This window comes from Equus przewalskii, chromosome 16 (assembly GCF_037783145.1).
Source record: "Equus przewalskii isolate Varuska chromosome 16, EquPr2, whole genome shotgun sequence".
Classification (NCBI taxonomy): Eukaryota; Metazoa; Chordata; class Mammalia; order Perissodactyla; family Equidae; genus Equus; species Equus przewalskii.
The window spans coordinates 28,153,030-28,172,323 of NC_091846.1; the positions used below are offsets into that span (position 1 = coordinate 28,153,030).

At 43.9% G+C, this 19,294-nt stretch overlaps 1 protein-coding gene across 6 annotated transcripts in view; it reads right to left on the reverse strand.

Moving 5' to 3' along the window:
• DGKH (diacylglycerol kinase eta) overlaps positions 1 to 18,002 on the reverse strand; it is a 175,313-nt gene extending 157,311 nt beyond the window's left edge. For 2 of the 6 annotated variants that reach the window (XM_070578389.1, XM_070578387.1), the window contains exons 1-2: positions 17,780 to 18,002; positions 10,801 to 11,004 (exon numbers count right to left, since the gene is read on the reverse strand). In XM_070578389.1, the coding sequence (XP_070434490.1) occupies positions 10,801 to 11,004; positions 17,780 to 17,839 (264 nt within the window). In that variant the 5' untranslated portion in view covers positions 17,840 to 18,002. Of the gene's footprint in view, positions 1 to 10,800; positions 11,005 to 11,672; positions 11,981 to 17,779 lie in introns of those variants that run through there. The other 4 variants (XM_070578390.1, XM_070578392.1, XM_070578391.1 and 1 more) reach the window with 2 other exon arrangements.
• Between the last annotated feature and the right edge of the window lie 1,292 nt (positions 18,003 to 19,294).

The following is a 19,294-nucleotide window of genomic DNA, read 5'->3' on the forward strand; positions in this document are numbered from 1 at the left end:
AAACGTCCAGTAGGCAAAGGAAATACAAGGCAAGCTCTGAGGAGAGCGGACAGGCTACAGAAAGACTACTACAGCTGGTAGTCAAAGCCTATCTAACGGGTCAGATCAACTAAGAGGCGTACAGAGTTAGAATAAGGATCCCCGGAAACAAAAACGTTGCACACCAGCAGAAGGAACCAGGAATAGAGACTGAGGCAGTAAAAAGGCAGTAAGACAGGTAAGAGAAATTTAAACCCTGAAAGCAAAAGGGGAAGGTGTGAGGGGAAAACTGGCCAACAGTGTCAAAATTAGCAAGAAATACAGTTTGAGTGAAAACTAAACAGAGAGCACTGGATCTGAGCAATTACATCATTAGCGACGTTTGCAAAATAAGTTTTCATGAAGCGGTTGGGGCAAAAGCCAGATTGTGTGGACTGAGGAGTAAATAGGAGTTGAGGAAGGCGAGACAGGGAAGATATAAGGAAGATCACTTCAAGACAAAGTCGATTTGGCCATGGAAGCACCGAAAAGCTTTCTTGGTCAATTATTTCCACTACCACCTCCAAGCAGTCGTTTGTTCTTAAGAAAGTATTTTTCCATAAGATGCTTGTAACATACATTACTCTAGAAAGAAGGCCGGCCCTAACTAAAACCATCAAGTAGAGTAAGCCTAGCCACTGCTCTTGCAGTATGGGTTTTCAGATGTCCAAAGGGCCCTTCATGGTAGCAAAGACATTTTTAAAATTAAAAAGTAATGGTGTAAAAGTATAATAGTTTCATCAAATCTTTTAAATAGTCAACAAAGGACAGTGGTCTACATATCCTACTGACTAAATTACTTAGAAGACACACGTATGAGGAATAATAGAGTTATTGGGATTTTATACCAATTTTTAAAAATAGTTATAATAATCAGGGATGCAAAAGCATACTGTGTATCTCTTTAATCTTTACTACTATCCTGCAAGTCAGGAGTCACTATATCCACGTTGCAAATGAGAAATCTGAAGCTCAGAGAGATGAAGTGTATTGCTCAGAGTACGCTTACTGCTCTACGAAACAATGCTCAAATCTCAGAGGCTTAACACAACAAAGGTCTAGTTCCCTTTTGTGTCACATCCAAGGGGCAGGGAGGTTTGGGGGCAGAAGCAGAGAGGCTCTGCTCCATGAAGTTGTTCAGGGATCCAAGCTCCTTCCACCAGATAATCTACTTCTAGCTGGCAGGTGACAGAAGAGACAGAGCATGGAGAGTCCCATAAATTGCTTTAGAGGACAAGTGACAAACATCACTCCCACTCAGATTCCTTTCGGCATCAAAGAACAGGGGAAACACAGATATGGATGGGCACAGCTAAGTAACATGACTTAAGTCACGTGAAGGAGCTGAGCAGACCCAACACTACCTAACTGCTCCAAGGACCTCGCTATTCTATGTGCTTCTCGTTTCATTTCATTGAACCCACCCCCAATTTTAGCATTCTCCAAATGACACCACCAATGGATGGTTTATGTTGCAAGGGTTCCATCCTACTGTAAAACCATATTGTGTGTGTGTGTGTATTTTTTTCTATGTATCTTTTATCTTTAGTCCTGCAATTCCCTTTCAGGAATCAATGATTTTAGTCTTCTGAGGGGCATACACACAGACATAAAATTTGCGGCGCCCTGTGAAGCCTGTCCACGCTATGGGATGCATGAACCCAGTCTCCTCCTCTACGTGTAGTACCTTACTTTTGACACCGTTAACTTCCTTCCAACTTTCTACCTGCTTTCCCCCTCACTCCCACCCCCCGCTTCAGCCCCGCTGACCCCCTCCTCATTACAGCTTCTGCCTCTTGGTCTTTGCAGCTGCTGTTCTGTCTGCCTAGACTGCTTTCCCCCGCAGGTCTGCATGGTTCATTCCCTCAAGATCATCGCTCTGACGTCACCTTCTCATGAAGACCTGCCCCTTCCCTCCCCACCCCTACTCCCATTCACGCTTTATTTTTCTCTATAGCATTTCTCACCTCCTAATAAACTGAGCATGTTACATATTTATGAGTTCATAAATTCTCCCTGCATTTAAATGTGAGCTCCGTGAGGGCAGAGGTTTATGTCTATTTTGTTTTTGTTTGCTGCCCTATCCCTGGCACCTAGGACAGTGCTGGGAACACTACAAATATCTTTTCAAATGAACCGAGGGGCAACCAAGGAGTGAAAAAGAGAAGGAGCACACAAGCAGATGCATGGCACTCACAGCACTCTAGTCCTACAGATGGGTTTGCAGCGGCTCATTTTACCACGAGCACAGAGATAGAGAGACATGCAGAGATAGCATGGATGCATCCATATATCAATATCAAATATTAGAACATAATTTTAAAATACTATACAAGTTTGTACAAGTAATCCAACTCAAAACAGTATGCCTGCTCTGGTATACACCCTGGCACCTTTTCCTATCTAAATAAAATATTCAGATGGAGAAAACTGGGCCCCAAAAATGTCACTTTCATTCCTTAGCTAGTTAAAAATAAATTTTACTCATATTTTTTCCTCAACTATGCCTTAACAGGCCAAATGGAAAATTACTTTATATAATTCTTTTAAACGCTATATCATGACCTTTTAAAAATAGCATCTTACCTTATGGAAGTGAAACTAACAGTTTTCTTTGAAAACCTGCAGAGTTAGATAGCTCTACGCCTTTCTTCTAAATTAGTCCTTCCAAAGCTGTTTTCAAAGTGATTCCATGATTTTGCTAACAGTCATTAAAATTAATATAAATTTCAGCTGAAATTTTTTATTCCAAAATTTACTTTTCAAATATGTACTCTTAAACATGTCACTAAAAACATGGGATTCAAATGCAAAAAGGCATTATGAAACCTAAGACATTGGGGAGAGATACACTCACAGATTAAACAAATTTAATAAAGGGCAGGGCAGGAAGGAGGAGGGAAGGGAAGGGAGACAAGAAGGGGAATTCAAGGGAGGGGGATAGGAGAGAGCGAAGAGAAGTGAGGAGACAGCCTGCGTACATCCGTACTTGTACACTGTAGATGTAAAAGTTTTAAACCCCGGAAAGCTTATGGGACTATGAGAGAGGGCAGTTGGAACCCAGCCATTGCATCCACTGTGCCCAGGAACAGGCGCATAGTACTTAGAGTCCGTTTTGAGTTCCAGCCCTGCCATTTACTCAGCAGATATTCAAACTTGGTCTCAGTTTTATCCTTTGTAAAATTTAGATAATTTTACGCAACTGTTAAATAAGCTCATGCATATAAAACTGCTCTGTAAACAATACAATGCTAAGTAGGAAAGTATTTTTAAATTTCTAACATAAATGCCTCAGGCTTATATAGAAAAGTTTTACTATATAAATTACATCCTGGCGGTTTGAAAAAGTCCTGGTACTCAAACAGCACAGCCAGAGGGTTAGAGATTCCAGCTCCACACGTGGTCAAGTTAGTCATATTTCCTTGGTATAAAACAAGAGCCTAACAGTCTTCCGAATATCCTCATAACAAAAAGCAGGGGGAGGGGATTACTGGTATTTACATTCACTTGAAAAAACAAGCGACTATCTAAAATATACAAATGTACACTGAATCCTAAATTAAAGCCATCATCAATAATGGTTACTGACCATTTTAAGCCACTTAACCAAATCAAAAATACAAATGTGTTTCAAGCAACTAAATATTCACAGAGAAAGATACTCGATACCCAACAAAGCCAAACAAATTTGCCAAGGGAAACCGTATCGTACTAACACGTTATGGTCCTTTTCAAAGGTCTATTCTTAGATGTAAAGCAAACTCTCTTTAATTAAAACCTTTGCTTATAAACACATTTCCTGAGTAAGTAAAGCCTAACAAATCCAATATGAGTGAAACACTGTACCCTAGAAACAGAAAGGAGCCCCGAGTCGTTTACAATAGTAGTTTCACATAACCTTTCATCACTCCCACCACAACAGCAAACATGCAACCTTAAACTAAGTAAAAAGCTTTCTAAATTTAGATACTTTCAAATAATGCATCTTAAGTTATATGTAAAGGTTGAGTAAATTATTTATTATGTCTCTTATCTTTAATAATGGGATATCGTGTTTAACTTGTAATCAAAGTGGAAAGAAAGCTGTTATACCATATATTACTGTACCAAGACTCAGAGTTTCCAGTCTATATTTAGTTCACATTAAAATGGAAGCAAAGACGCAAACCAAGCTAAAAATAAAATGTTCTACAAAGATGAGATTTTTGAAATCTAGCTTTATTTGGTCCCTTGAACGCTGATCACATTCAGCAGCACCTTAATTTTGGAGTGCTTTGCAAACCTAACCAGACCATTTTCCACCATTCAGAAGGAGGTCAGCAAGCTGTGGCCCACAAGCCAAAGCCATTGGCCATATCCTTCCAGCATGTGATTTTGTACAGCCCATGAGCTAAGAAATTTTCTACATGTTTAGATGGCTTTTTTTAAAAAAGAAAAATAATATTTCTTAACACAAGAAAATTACATGAAATTCAAATTGCAGTGTCCTTAAAGTTTTCCTGGAACGCAGCCACACTTATTCACTCAAGTATTGTCTCTGGCTGTTTTTATACTCCAACAGCAGAGCTGAGTAACTGTGACACAAAGTTTATGGCCTACAAAGCTTAAAATAATTACTGTTTGGACCTTCACAGAAAATGTTAGCCAACTTCTGCCTTAGAAGAATGTTAATTATTCTTATTATTCAAGATATCTTCCTGCTCATCACATAACAAAATATAAAAGTTCCTCCTCGCCTCTCGTATCGTATTGAGTTTCCAAACAATACACTTGACAACATTACTTTATTCTCATTTCTTAACAATCTTCTGGCCATGTTTCTGTTTCTCATCCTATATGGATCATTACCCAACCCAATGTTTCCACCCAGAACTGTGGGTAAAAATTTTAAATATTTTCTAATCTATTCTGTTTCTGTTTTAAATGCTGGATGGGAACGATCATGACCCACTAATGAGCTGCCACCTACAATTTGAAAAACACTGAGCAAGCCTTCCCTAGCCTACTCCATCTGATGTTTATGGTGAAAGATAATGTTTTAATTGCACAAATTGCAACTCATAAAGCAGTGAAAAATATAAATCAATATTTCCATATATTGCCTCACCATAAAGGTGTAAGAGTTTATTTATATACCCTTCATGTTAAAGTAAAATCAAGATACTGATCGAAGAAAGTGGTGATTATTCTTTTCTTAATGTCCTTAAAGAGATGTCTTAATCCAGACATAATGTTGCGAAGTTCTGAATATCTTTTCAGTGTTTAGGTTATGTTTTACCTAAACTTAAAGATTCATTTATGGATATTCAAAATTAACTGTAGGAAGTACATAAATGTCAAAAAATAAATGAGAGCATAATAAACCTTTTAGGAGGTATTTTTGACATATGAAGCTTCAAGACCTTGGCTGAGATGAGTCAATGTCAGAAAAAGTCATTGAGATGGTTCCCATTTGTTTATACCATTCAGCTTATGACGGTTGAACATCCCTAGTCTACAAACCTGACCAAGGTTCCTCCAGCCATTCCCTTCAGAATGAAAGACTACAGTATTCATGGGCCAACAAAAAGCAAACAAAGTGTCCTTCACATTCATGTTCAAAACCAAGCTGGTCTGAGTTATATTAGTGTTGTTTCAGAATGTCTCATTCTCAGTAGATACTGTGAACTTCTCTACAAGAGTAAATCAGAATGCAAAACCAACCTCCTCCTTGAGACAGGACTAAGAATTCAGGAATAACGGCCAAGAGTAAAGAGAGAGGAAGAGATGATGAGTTACAGCTCCCTTTGGCTTCTCCATATCAGCACAATTTCCGCTTTTGTATATGAGCGAATTTTTTTTCCCTTTGGGGAAATAGAGGCAGCCATAAAATTGTCTAGTGTTTAGCACCTGGGTAACTAGGTGAAACTGCCTGAAATTCCACTTAGCTGAGACAGAGAAAGGAAAAAAAAGTGAAAACCAGAGAAAGAGAAAAATAGCTGAGAGGACAGCAAGGACGAAGAAACTGGAGGGGGGAGGGGGGCGGGGCAGGGAAAGAGAAAATGAAAAGGGGAACCAAGAGCATACAAGGTGGGGATGTGAGGAGGGTACGAAAATGTACACGAGGATTTTATTAAATCACACTAATTTTAAAAGCATGCCAGTCTTATTCTTTACTTAAAAAGTCACCATATGGGGGCCGGCCCAGTGGCCAAGTGGTTAAGTTTGCGCACTCCGCTCTGCGTCGGCCCAGGGTTTCGCTGGGTGGAAGCCTGGGCGCGGACATGGCACCGCTCATCAGGCCACGCTGAGGTCGCATCCCACATGCCACAACTAGAAGAAGCCACAACTAAAATATACAACTATATACTGGGGAGATTTGGGGAGAAAAAGCAGAAAAAAAAAGTCACCATATCCACTGCAAAAAAGCTGAGATTAGTGTTGTCCTGAAATAACTCATATTTCCTTCCACAGAGAACTGGTTAATTAAATGATGACATAACATGTTAGGTTGAACCAGATGAAATTTCCCATATTTGACCATTTTTTCCAGCTTTATTAAGGTATAATTAACAAATAAAATTGTACTTAAAGCATAAAACATGTGGATTTGATAGACATATACATTATAAAATGATTACAATTACATTAACATATCCACCACCTCACATGGTTACCTTTTTTTAATACGCTGAGCATGCTTAAGATGCACCCTCTTAGCAAATTTCAAGTATACAATATAGTATTATTAACTATCGTCGCTATGCTGTACATTAGATCCCCAGAACTTATTCATCTTATAACTGAAAGCTTGTACCCTTTACCCTACATCTCCCCACTTCCCCCCACTCCCAGCCCTTGGCAACCACCATTCTACTCTCCACCATTTTTGACCTATTGACAGAGCAACTTCACTTACCTCAACCTAGTATAATGGAACACTTTGCTATCATTAAAAAGAATGAGGTAGATTATGCAAGTGTTAAGGAAATGACCTCCATGTTATATCTCCAAACAAGCCACAGAATGTGTACAGAATGTTCCCTTTAGTACTTTTTAAATACTACATACTTAAGTATATATATACAATATAAGTAATATATTACATATACTCACACACTTGTATGTGCATAGAAATTTTCTGGAAGCACACCAAGAAAATGTCAACAATTGTCTCTGAGATGGAGACTAGAAGGTCTGGGGTGAGAAAGAAAATACTTTTCGCTGAATACATTTTGCCAAATAGTTTCCATACTTTTACCCTCTCATCACTGAATATCCTCTCACACTGTTCGAATGTCTTATTACATGCATGCATTACTTTTTCAATTAAGAAAAGTCTGGATAGGGCCAGCCCCAGCAGCCTAGTGTTTAAGTTGGGCATGCTCCACTTCAGTGGCCCAGGTTCCATTCCTGGGCACAGACCTACACCACTCGTCTGTCAGTGGCCATGCTGTGGTGATGGTCCACATACAAAAAGAGGAAGATTGGCAACAGATGTTAGCTCAGAGTGAATCTTCCTCAGCAAAAAAATGAGAAAAGTCTGGATACTTTTCAAATGCCACAATTAACTTAAGGTTCTTTACTAAAATTCAAATTATTTAAAACATTAACCAGTATTCACAACAAAGAACACTCCAAATAAGGCAATTACTTAAGTTAGTAACTAGTTAAGTTACTTTGGTTTGGAGTGAAAAATACTCCTAAATTGGAAACCAAACAGCTTTATGATCCTAAGGCTCTTAAAAGAAACTAAGTAAGTATTAAGTTTTAACAATAATATCCATATATATGAAGCATTATGTGTAAGCATGTAATATAATATATACACATTCATCTAAAGAAATTTTTTGACCTCTATGTGCAATTTACTCTGCTGTAGGCCCTCTGTATGTCTGTCTATGCATAAATGCCTTTATAAAAAGAGAGCATATAGATGCATAATGTAAGCATGTGAATATGTGCATGTAGGTATGTGTGCATGCGCCACACACACCATCCCAAGCTATTCCACCAGGATGGAAGATGCCATTAGTAATCACAACCTGTCAGAACTAGTGGTCCCCTGATGTATCTTCAGGCTGTATGAGCAAGAACTGCTAATGCTTTCTGAAAAACAACTAGGCCTTGGGCCAGTCCTGGGGTCTCCCTCTCCTCCAGGCTCCCCATCTTACACACCTGCGGAGGAGCTCAAAAGGGTATCTGTCTTTTTCTAAAGATCTTTTCCCTTAACTCTTACCTGGATCTAATTGAAGACTGAGAACCAATAGTTAAATTTAGCAGTTCTCATTCTATGAATTCCTCCACTGTCCTCAACCTCTTCCCTGATAATCAAGACAGACGATCCCAACTTACAAAATGGTTCGACTTAAGCATTTTACAATTTTTTGACCTTACAATGGTGTGGAAGCCATATGCATTCAGTAGAAACGTACTCTGAATTCTGAATTTTTCTCTTTCCCCTGGCTAGCGATATGCTGCAGGATTCTCCCTCGTGATGCTGGCCCCGGCAATGAGCCACAGCTCCCCGTCAGCCACGTGATGACGAGGGTAAAGAACAGATACACTCAGAACCATCTGTACCCATACACCCATTCTGCTTTTCATTTTCAGTATAGTATTCCATAAATTACATGAGATATTTAACACTTCATTATAAAATAAGCTTTGTGTTTGTATTTTTCCCAACTGCAGGCAAATGTAAGTGTTCTGAGCACTTTTAAGGTAGGCTAGGCTAAACTACGATGTTGATGTTCCGTAGGCTAGGTGTATTAAATGCATTTTTGACTTACAATAGCTTTAGAAGGAGTTAAACCCATCATAAGTCGAGGAAAATCTGTATATGTGATAAGAGATGTAACTGATGAAATTTGTAGCAGATATGAACAGTCTGGACAGGGGGTGGGGAAAAGCAGGGAAGTTGGGGCTGATCTCAGATGTTCATATATGAAAACGTTGATGAACTTATCTGCACTTGTATAAGCGAGTATAAAATGCGGAATTTCTGAAATTCAACACATCTTTGGAAATTTAAGAAACATTTCATTTAATGATCACTAATTATCTCTAATGATGGCAAAATGTACGTGCTAAATATTTTTACTAGAAAGTTAAACGGAAAACCAATAAATAAACGTGCTTTTTGAAATACTCCTAGTCTGGATAAACATGCTTGACCCCAAATCACAGATAATATCAAATTTAAGGAGTATAATCTTAGCTATTACCATGAGTTCATGAAACCTACAAATTTCAGTGGTACTCCCAACGATCTGTCCTTTGTCTTGACTCAATTCAAATTAGAGCCATTTCCAAATTTTCTTTCAAACAGTATAAACTTACTGGTCAATCTTGATATAAGTATGCATGGAATTTTAACCATTTTATATGACTACATAAAGTACACATTTTTTTAAAACCTGTCATTTTGCCCACCATTAACAGTTTTATGAACTTTTTTAAAATTAAGATTTCAAATGCTAAAGTTACTGTTAGGAAAGTCCCTATCTTGTTTAGCCAATCTTCTCAAAATACATTAAACCCATATCCTAAATTTGTCACAAATTCCATTAAATTAAAAAATGTCACTATTAAAAGGAGTTACAAAATGTGCACTTCAAAAAAATGACTGAAGCAAGCTTTGACTCTTTGCTAAGTGCACCTGTTAACAGCTGTGTGTGCTTACACATATTTACTTTAGAAAATAAGGAGGCAGGTTAATACAAATACAAATCCATAGGCATATAATAAAAGTTCTACTTTCATATAGGGATCCATTGACCTTAGAAAACAAATTCTCATAAAAATAGGTATAGAATGAATTCACTTTTGCAAATTTATTTTTACAGAGCACACAAATCCAATAATTTTATTGGTTCCGTTTTCAAATTCCTTGTTAAAGTCCCCCAGTGATAACAGCCTCTCTGCGCGACGATTTTTTAAATTTAACGAAAATTAGAATACATAAATAATCTTCAGTCATGAGCATTTTCTATATATATGTTCACGATCAAATTAAAACTCTCAACTTTGAGCCTTCACAGGTTAAGAGTCCCTGCTATATAAACAAGAGTAACACAGCATGCTAATCACCAGATAGCACAAAAAGGTTACTTGTCATTATTAAAAATAACCATGGGTGCGTTGGTAAGATCTGAACTCTGCACTCAGTGGGAACCTACGACGCGAAAGCCTGGCCTGCTGTTTCGGCCACGCAGGGTGCGGTTAACCGCCAGCATCCTTTACGACTGGTGTAGCCTCTTCCAAACGGCAGCAGAGGGCAAAGGGGCTGCCCGGTGTTCCTTCCCCACCCACCCTCTCAGAGTGGGGCAGGGGAGGAGCAGGCTGCTGCCCGCGGGAAGGGAACGTGGCGGGCTCCCTGCAGCTCTGACTGGTCGGCCTGCACTCCGCTCCCTGCTCAACGCACAGACTCTACCGAACCACTGCACGGCAGGGCGGACAAAAAACAAAACGCTTCTTTTAAGTGCCCCGAGCGGGAACCCTCAACAGCGCCGCAGCTTTTTCCCACGCTCCCGCCGAGCCGCTGGTTCCCTTCTCCTCCACCTCTGCCTGCTGGACTCCCCGGGAGCCCAGCCCGGCGGCCCCCGGCGCGCCACCCGGGAATCCCTTCCTGCAGCGCCGCGGTCCAGCCCCCGCCGGCCCCGCCCCCGGCCGGGCCCCGCCCCCACGTCGCGGCCCCACGGTCCCGGGATCGCCGGCGCGCTCCCTGCGCCCCGGGCGCCCTCTCTCCGCTCCCCGCCGCGCCGCCTCCCGCCCTGGGCGCTGCCCTCGGGCCCGCCTCACCTTGGTCCGGATCTGCCCCGAGGTGGACACTTTGCGGATCAGCTTCTGGGGTCCCTCTTGCTCCGCTTCGCTGTCGGACGAATCCTCTCCGGGCCCCGCCGAGGCAGCGGCGGGGGTGACCGCGGCTCCGGCCCCGGCGGCCGCTCCTCCTGCGGCGCCCGGAGGGTGGTGCTGGCCGCCGGCCCCGGCCATCCTCTCGGAGTCCTGCGGGGACACAGCACCGCCCGGCGGGGGCGGCGGCGGCGGTCAGGGGGTGGGTTCTGCTCGAGCGGGGCCCGGAGCCCCGCGCCCCGCTGCCGCCGCCATCTTCCGCTCCCCCGGCCGCCCCCGCGGGGGAAGGGTCGCGGGGGATCAGACGCCCTCCCGGCAGGGCCCCCCAGGCTCCTCCGCCCGGCTCCGGGGCTCAGGGGATGCAGACCCCGGCCCGCCCGGGACCCCTGCACACCCAGACCCGGGATATTACAGGGTTCCTGACCCAGAATACGACCAGTACGGGTACAGAGGATGGGAGTGACAGAGGGCTAGGGACAACCTCCCCCTGCCCCTAAGGTCTGGGGTCTCCAGGCTGGACGAGAGGGCAGGGGAGACAAGAAACCTCCGCAGCCAACCCCTGCAGGCCCGGCAGTGGCGATGCTCCCTCTTTCGGTGCATGGGCAGCAGGGACCAAAACGGCCCCTGGAGTAGAAAGAGAACCTAGAGCTTCCTCCCGACTCCCTTGGGTGCACCCCGCCACCTCCTGGACCCAGAATGTCTCCAGACTTGGGCCTCGCCGCTCAGATCCCGCTGAATAAAAGTCCCCTCTGCCCCCGAGATGGATGGGCGCTGCCCCTGTCTGTCTCACGAGCCCCTAGCCCTTTCCCGATTAACCATACCTCTCCCTTCTCTGCCTTGGGGTTCGAGTGCTTTCAGCGCTCCCGACCGTGGCGTTTAGTTTCTGGCCCACCCCCACCCCCATCCGGCGCACACGGAAGAGGAGAGCATTTTCCGGGAGGTTCCACTCCGCTCTGAGAACTTTTCGTTCAGAAAGAGCGATCCCTATGGCTAACAGGAAACTGGGAAGGGCGTGGAGAGAGCGCAGAAACAAGAAAGTACAGGCAGCCAGAGACGATAGAATGCAAAATAAATGTCTAAGCCGAAGCGCTAACCGAGACAGCCTGGAAGGAAACAATGCACCGGAGCCGTGTGAATACCAGTGCCAGAGCACGAAAACACTGGAAGTCCTGGGAGAGCCACTCCCTAACCCGGACTAGAGCAGGAGGAAATGGGATCAACAGGCTGCAGGCACCACTCACAACCCGTCCCATGGGAGCTGGTTGGTTAAGCAGACACCTGGGAATAGCAGCCTTGCGGCGGGTTGTGCACGCTCAACGTCAAAGAGCCCCTGCAAGGTGTGGGAGGGCTGGGGGGAGAAGATACTAAAATGACTGATTCCTCTTGTCGTCTAGGGAGAACTGCAAAGTGGTGGTAGCTGTATTTTTAAGTAGGGCAAAAAGTCCCTGCCAGACTGTGGAGTCTCTTCACACTTCGGTAAAGCATTCAAGCTCTTTGGCGTGTTCATGCCCTTCAGTACCCACTTGTATCTTTTCAGTTGACATGCCCTTCTATTTTTTTCAGCTGGCATGACTTTTAAGGGTCCTCCAAACTAAGAATCTATTGGGGTTTTTTTTAGTTGCAGTCTTACTCTCAAAAATTTGATTGCTGTGTCAGAACTAACAGTTCTAAGAGATTTTAAGAAACAATATGCAATCCCAATACTGGATATCCACGTTGTAGATTAAATTCATTAAAATGTAAAATGTGCTAGTTGGCTTGAATCTTCAAAGCTAGGAGATTGCTGTGATGTAATACTAATTGATAGAGGCTACTTCTCAGCTGTATTCTTTAGGAAGGGAAGAAGTGGGGCAAAATAAACTTTGAGCCCTATGGCTCTGTAAATATGTAATTCTGTATCTACAAAGAACATATTGCTATGAAAGGAATTCTTTAAGAGAAAAAATAATCAAAGTAATGGCCTTTATCCCAACCTAACTGTTTGGTCACTGACCAGTCCAATGGTTTGGCAGTGTAAACAAGAACACCTAATAAAGGGCCTTTGGAAAGAATAAACTTAGTTCAGACATGTCTTTTAATGTAAAGAAACTGAGACCCAAAATCACCAGCTGGGACCAAAGTCAAAATCAGGTGATTACTATTCTAATGTTCTATTCACTTTACTTCACTATATAACAAAAGTTAGTTCTCAATTATCGTGTTTCTATTCAGACTTTAGACTTTCAAGTTTTATATACCTGTAGGAACATTTTCCAGAATCCAGGCAGAGTGATTAAACTGAAAGGCACTGTTTAATGCCCATGCCTATTCTGTGAGCTTAAGAAGTGGACTGAATACTCTGATTCAAACACTGATTGCGTACAGATACTTTAAAAGAGTTTCACGTGCAAGAACTGGTCTTCATGAATACCTCAAAATAAAGGTATTCATTGCTTGATAAAAGTTTAACCTCACAGTTACCCCTGCTCTTCGAAGACTCATGTAACAAGTTCTCAAACTTGGTTGTGACTTTGAAAGCACAGCCAGTCTTAGCCTGCTCATGCTAAATAACCGATCCGGGTTCTACAATTTCCCTAGCATCTAGAACACTCAGAGTGAAATACTGCGTAGGCAAATGAAGGAAGGTCACTTCATTTCCCACAAAAGGCAGCTCATGAAAAACCCTCTTTTCTTCAATCATTTCTTCTAAGGAGACTGTTTCAAGTAATCCCTAATTTAAGTTCCTGACCCACTAGCTCCTTCCTAGGTCTTATCTGTAAATTAGAAGTTTCCAGAATGAACATCCAATCCGTATATTGGATACCTGCAATGCACTTCACTTCCCTTAAAAATGTAATAGCAATGTCAAGAGCTCAATATTTTCAACCATTTTAATGTAGCTCAAAATGGCAACTGAAACACATTTCAAATATATGGTATATTACATTCTTTGATTTACAAGACTTCCTTGACTTTTTCCTTACTTGGTGTTTTCAGATTTTCAAGTAATTTCTTAGATGTGTCTTACATATTTCTTTTATTATCGTTACTTTGAAATCTTTGTTTGGAACATACATCGCAAACACACCGTTAAAAACTTGGACACAAGCCATGTAAACACTGCATTCAGGATGAAATGGAAATAGGAGAAGCTATCACTAAACTAGGTTTCTGCTTAATAGGGCTTCCAGCCCCATTTTTTTTTAAAAAAAAAAACCTATTATACTGAAGATGTGTAAGTCACAGCTAATTCTCATTCTGGTACCAACTTTTTTAACATTAGCATGTCATTATCTACAGAGATACTTTGAATTATATTCTTATTATTGATCACTACTCATTACAAAAAAGGTTTAATGTCCATTTGCAACTTTTAAATCCCTTATGTTCTACGGTTCTACATTACATATCATATGATAAACATGTAGAAGTCCACGTTTATGACCTGAAGAACCCAAGCAGGCACTTTAAGAACAGTCATGTTCCAGCATTCACGTTCCTAACCACTGGGTTAGGAACCAAAGAGCAGCGCAGGTTGAACAAGGACAGGCCTGCTTTCCTTCAAACTTTAACGTACTTCCATGATACACGATCTGTTACATATTTAGAATTTAACATTCAAGACTTTATTAGAATTTCCTTATTTGTTACCTGAACAAAAAAGACTTTGAGACTGTGATATCAACGGCATGTACATATGGTCATTCCAGTACCTAAGGCAAAAACTTTTCATCCTTTAGACCCAATGCATAAATATACTTTACTTAGAACTTCTAATTTGTATTTTGGTACATTTTCTTTTGAAACTCTTTCCCTTCCTAATTTCCCATTAGTTCTGAATAGTTTCATCAGAGGCAACTATATAAAAGTCATTTGACAATAAAAAATTTTAGTAAGCAAAATGTACTCTAGTATTCCCCCACTGTCTAAGAACTGCTTTGTAAATACTCCCAATGCTTTTTAAGTTTTGGCTAGAATTCTAACCACCCTTTTCCCCCCAGGATATTACCTATGAGTAAGGGGTTTTTGACTAAATATCTTCCTGCCCACCTATTCCCACCACCAAAATATTTCTTAATTGGTTCAAAATTTAAGTAATGCCCCTATTTCCATTGATTTGATTACATTCCAAAGCTAGCATTAAAGAAAATACACAGAAACCTGAATGCTAACATTTATCTTCTTTTAGGCCCATTGCCCTAGCCGGAGTAATGATAAGACTAACAGTTTATTTAAATGCCCTCACTTAACTAAATAACTTCATTTCATCTCCAAATACAAAGAATGTCCAGCAGCTGCCTCTCAGCTCCAGACATGGGCACATTTCAAGCCAGAAGTGCTGTTCTCTTCACGACTACCCAGCGTCAATTCCTGAGATTTTTTTCTGTTCTGTCTGAATAGTTCCATGTAGAATCATAGCATCAGGTTTTAGGTTCCATCAAAAAGGAAAGAGGAGAGTGAATCCTTCCATGCATGTTGTTATACACAATAAGGGAAAATGCAACAGGATCTGTGTAATGTGAATATTGCCTGTTCAATGCTGAATATTTCTTTTCATAGATGTAAATCAGGGCACCTTTATGGTAAAGTATTAAAGTTGCCTATATTTGCATTCAAAAAGCAGATTTTAAATAACCGCAAAATGGAGCCCAAATCAAAGCAGAGGTTCTTAACCCAAGGTCTTTGAGGGTCTATAGATTGGGCTTCAGGAACTCTGGGATTCCCTTGAAATCTCATATGTATGTTGCACAGGTACATTTTGGGGAGAAAGAGAGTCTATAGCTTTGATTAGATTCTTAAAGGGATCATCGACCCAAGAAAAGTTCAAGAATCCCTGATTTTGAAGGATACTGTGTCTATTCAAAACTTTCTTAGATTAGGCTGATATTTCTCCCCTTAGCTCTAAATGTCTGAAATAATTAATATTTAAATGCTCCTTTTTCCGTAATTTATCCCTCCTCTTTTCTTCTATACACCACTTTTCAATAATTTGGATAACTTATCTTTTTTAAGAACTTAAATGAGAATTCCCTTTATTAGTTCTTGGACTTTGTGGTCATGCATGTACCACCACAGGGTTTCAAATCACTTTGTCCGCAGTATCATTTTATCCCACATACCTGAGATCACTGAAGATGTTTTGGGGACTATCTGAATGTAAACCATTAACATATATGAAACAAGAGGATTCTGTTTAGTCAAGAATGTACAAAAAAAATAAAAGTCCCTATCTCTCCTCTCAAAAAAAAAAAGGAAGCGTGTACATTCTGCGAGAATTTCTATCTGTGTTGTTAACAACTGCTATATCCAACAGTACTGGGAGGCGCTGGAAAAAATATCTGTCGAATAAATAAAAAAGCCTTCAGTGTTTAAAGGAAGTAAGTCTCATTTTTTCAGAAGAGTTCTACAGTCTGGATAAAGCATCACAGGTCATTCATATACTTCCATCAGGGGTCTAATTTTAAAAGCTAATAAATGAGCATTTCCATTTTCATCACTTTGAGAGGTAAAGCAAAAAACAAAATGTTTCTATTTTTCTAGGCACAGTACTCCGGGCCTCAGCACCTTAGAGTAAAAGTCACATAACCGGGTATTTTTCATTGTCATTGGTGTTGGCTTAAAGTATCCAGGTTCAAAAGGGACCTCATATAGGAGAGTTTAAAGTAAAAAAGTAACAAAACCAGGTCACTGAATTTAGTTCTCAATGATCTTTGATTTAAACTTCAAACCGAACTGGATTTTTAATTTCAAAAATAATTTAATCCCCAGGGATAACCACAATAGGAGAAATAAGAGCAGATGCAAAACCTAACAACATGTTCAAATTTACAAAAGCACAGACAGCTGCAGATACAGAGGGATCAGAGTCGAAGGACACTTCTGAAAAGGTTGGGAAACAGGAGGCAGAGAAATACACTCTGGGCAAAGGAGCCAGGAGTGTACCTATCAGAAAAGAAAAAGGAAAACCAAGCCTGGCACTGACCTAGAAGCTCTCAACAGGGAGGGGCCAGCCTGAGCAGACACGCGGAGTCTCTGGGAAAACAGCATCCGAACACGTTGAACCGAACACGGATGGGGCCAGAAACTTCGGACGAGGCTTTTCAGATAGGTTCAAGAATGTCAACCAAGACAGAGTAGCAAACATCGAAGCAGGGCTTGGAGAGCCAAATAATTCGATGCCAGGGAAAAGGCAGCCCACACAGGATTACAGAGCGCTGAGTGGGACGGGGATTCCGGGGTAGAATCCCCAGAGGGATGTGAGATGGTTCTGACTGACTGAGTTGCAAGAAAGAAGGAAGTTGGAGGAGTTTGAGGGAACAAATCCAAAGCCCCCCGGTCTCCTCCTCCCTATCCTGGCACACACAATACACACGCACACGCTACTCTCGGTCCCCAAAGTTGCCCAACCTCCGCATGGCATGTGAAGGGAAATCGAGGTTAGCTTTCCGCATCCCTGGCCAAACCCTTGAACCCTAGAAAAGCCCGGGGCTTGAGCGGCGAGCAGGAGTCGGAGGCGTGGCTCCGGTCTGCAAGCCGCGCTGAGCCTCCCCAAGCGGCGATCCTTCGGAACCTGCGTGCCCAGGTGACCGCCAGGGCGCGGTCTCAGGAGGGAAGCCCGGTCTCCTCCGAGCTCGCCACGCTGACCCCACAGCCTGGGTCGCTCTTCTCCCCCTCCCTACCCCCCGCGCTGTAAAATCAAGGAAAAAGTTGAGAAGTCGCTGAAGCACGGAAACCTGAGCGGCTCGCCAGCGGCCCCTCGGGGAGAGCCTCAGCGGGCCGGACAAAGCGCTCCGGGAGGCGCGCGAGGAGGAGCCCGGGCGGCGGAGGAAGCGCTGCCCCGGCTGGGAAGCAGCTGCGGACCTCATCCCGGGCCATTTCCTGAACGGAACCCGGTCCAGGCGGGAGGAGCAGAGAAGTGAGAGGGGGTGGGCGCGGGCGCTGTACCCACCGGTTCCTCCCAGGCGGGGCTGCGGACGCCGGGCGCGGGGCGCACGTGCTGCGGCTCCATCGCACCGGCCCGCGCCCGCCAGCCGCCCGGGCGCGCCGACCCGGACCCCCGCCGCCGCCGCCGCCGCCGGGGCCGCTGGATGCGCGTCCCTCGCCGCGGTCCTCTTGGCCGCCGCCGCCGCCCCGGCCCTCCCGCCGTCTCCGGCTTCCGCCGCGCTGCGCTCCCGCCCCCGCGCCGGTCCCTTCCTCCTCCACCTCCTCCTCCTCCTCGGTCCAGCTCGGAGCGGTCCGCTCCCCACTGCCGCCGCCGCCGCCGCCTCCCACGGCTGCAGAATCCGCCCCCGGCTCCTTCCTCCGCCCCCGGCTCCCTCCCCTTTTCCTCCCGGCTTCCCGCCCTCCCCCCGCCGCCCCCTCCTCCCGGCGGGCGGCCCGGGACGCACGTGACCCCCCTGTCAGGCCTTATAAGGCGCGGAACCGAAAGCGGCCGCCGGGTGGTCACGGGCACCGGGCAGCCGGGCGGACAGGAACGGCCTCCCCCGGGGCCGGGCGCCGAGTCGCCGCCGGGAGCGGCGGGGAAAGCCCGGGCTGGTCCGGCCGACGCGCTGGCGACGGGAGCGGCGGTGGCCGCGCTTCCCGGGAGACGCCTGCCAGCGCCCCTCTCCCCGTCTCCCTCTCCCGATGCCTGCCGCTAGCGCCCGCCTTCCTCCAAACGCTGGCTGCCCGCGCTGCAGGCACCTCCCCGCCTCTGGGCGCTGAGGCTGAACGAAATCCCGGTGGACAGTCACCGACTTCACCAGAGCAGGGGAGATGACGGCTCTCCGGAGCCGCTCGTGAACCAGCTGCCCCAGGAGGGGTCTATTCTCGGTGATGTTAAAAAGATTGCGGATGGGTTAGCATCTGCAAGAGGGGTTAAGCTTGAGGGAGTGCTTCTTTTATTCATTTTTAGTGATTAACGGTTTCGTGGAAAGAAAGCCGCCTCAGGAGTGGATCTGCCTTCCAATTCGAGCATGCATTCAAATTAGGGCAAGGGACTGGCTTGCAGGGAGTGCACAATAAATGGCAGGTCACCTCCTACCACCCGTTGAAACCAACGTTTCAAATGGAGTTTCCGATCATCTTTTTGGAATCGAAGACGGTTTCCGTCTAGTTCTAATACAAGAATTGCTTTTCACAGGTTATTCCCTCTTCTGGACTTTCGGGCTCCATCGATCAGCATCTTCCCACGGCCCTTAATCATGTCAAACACATTCGCACATTTTTAAAACAATCTGAAAATTTAAAAACACTGGATCCAGTCTGCCTCCAGTCGGCACAATCCCACAGCCAAGCTCTTTGAGAGACAGACGCTTGTTCTCATTACTCTCACATCCATTTCTTAATCTACCTCTCCTTCTTACCCGCAAACCGACTTCTTTGCCCACTATTCTGAGGCGACCCTGACAAAGGTCACCTGTGGCTTTAAAATTCCCTAAACCAGTGGGCAATGGGTTGAGTGGTCGTCCCCCGCCCCCCATCC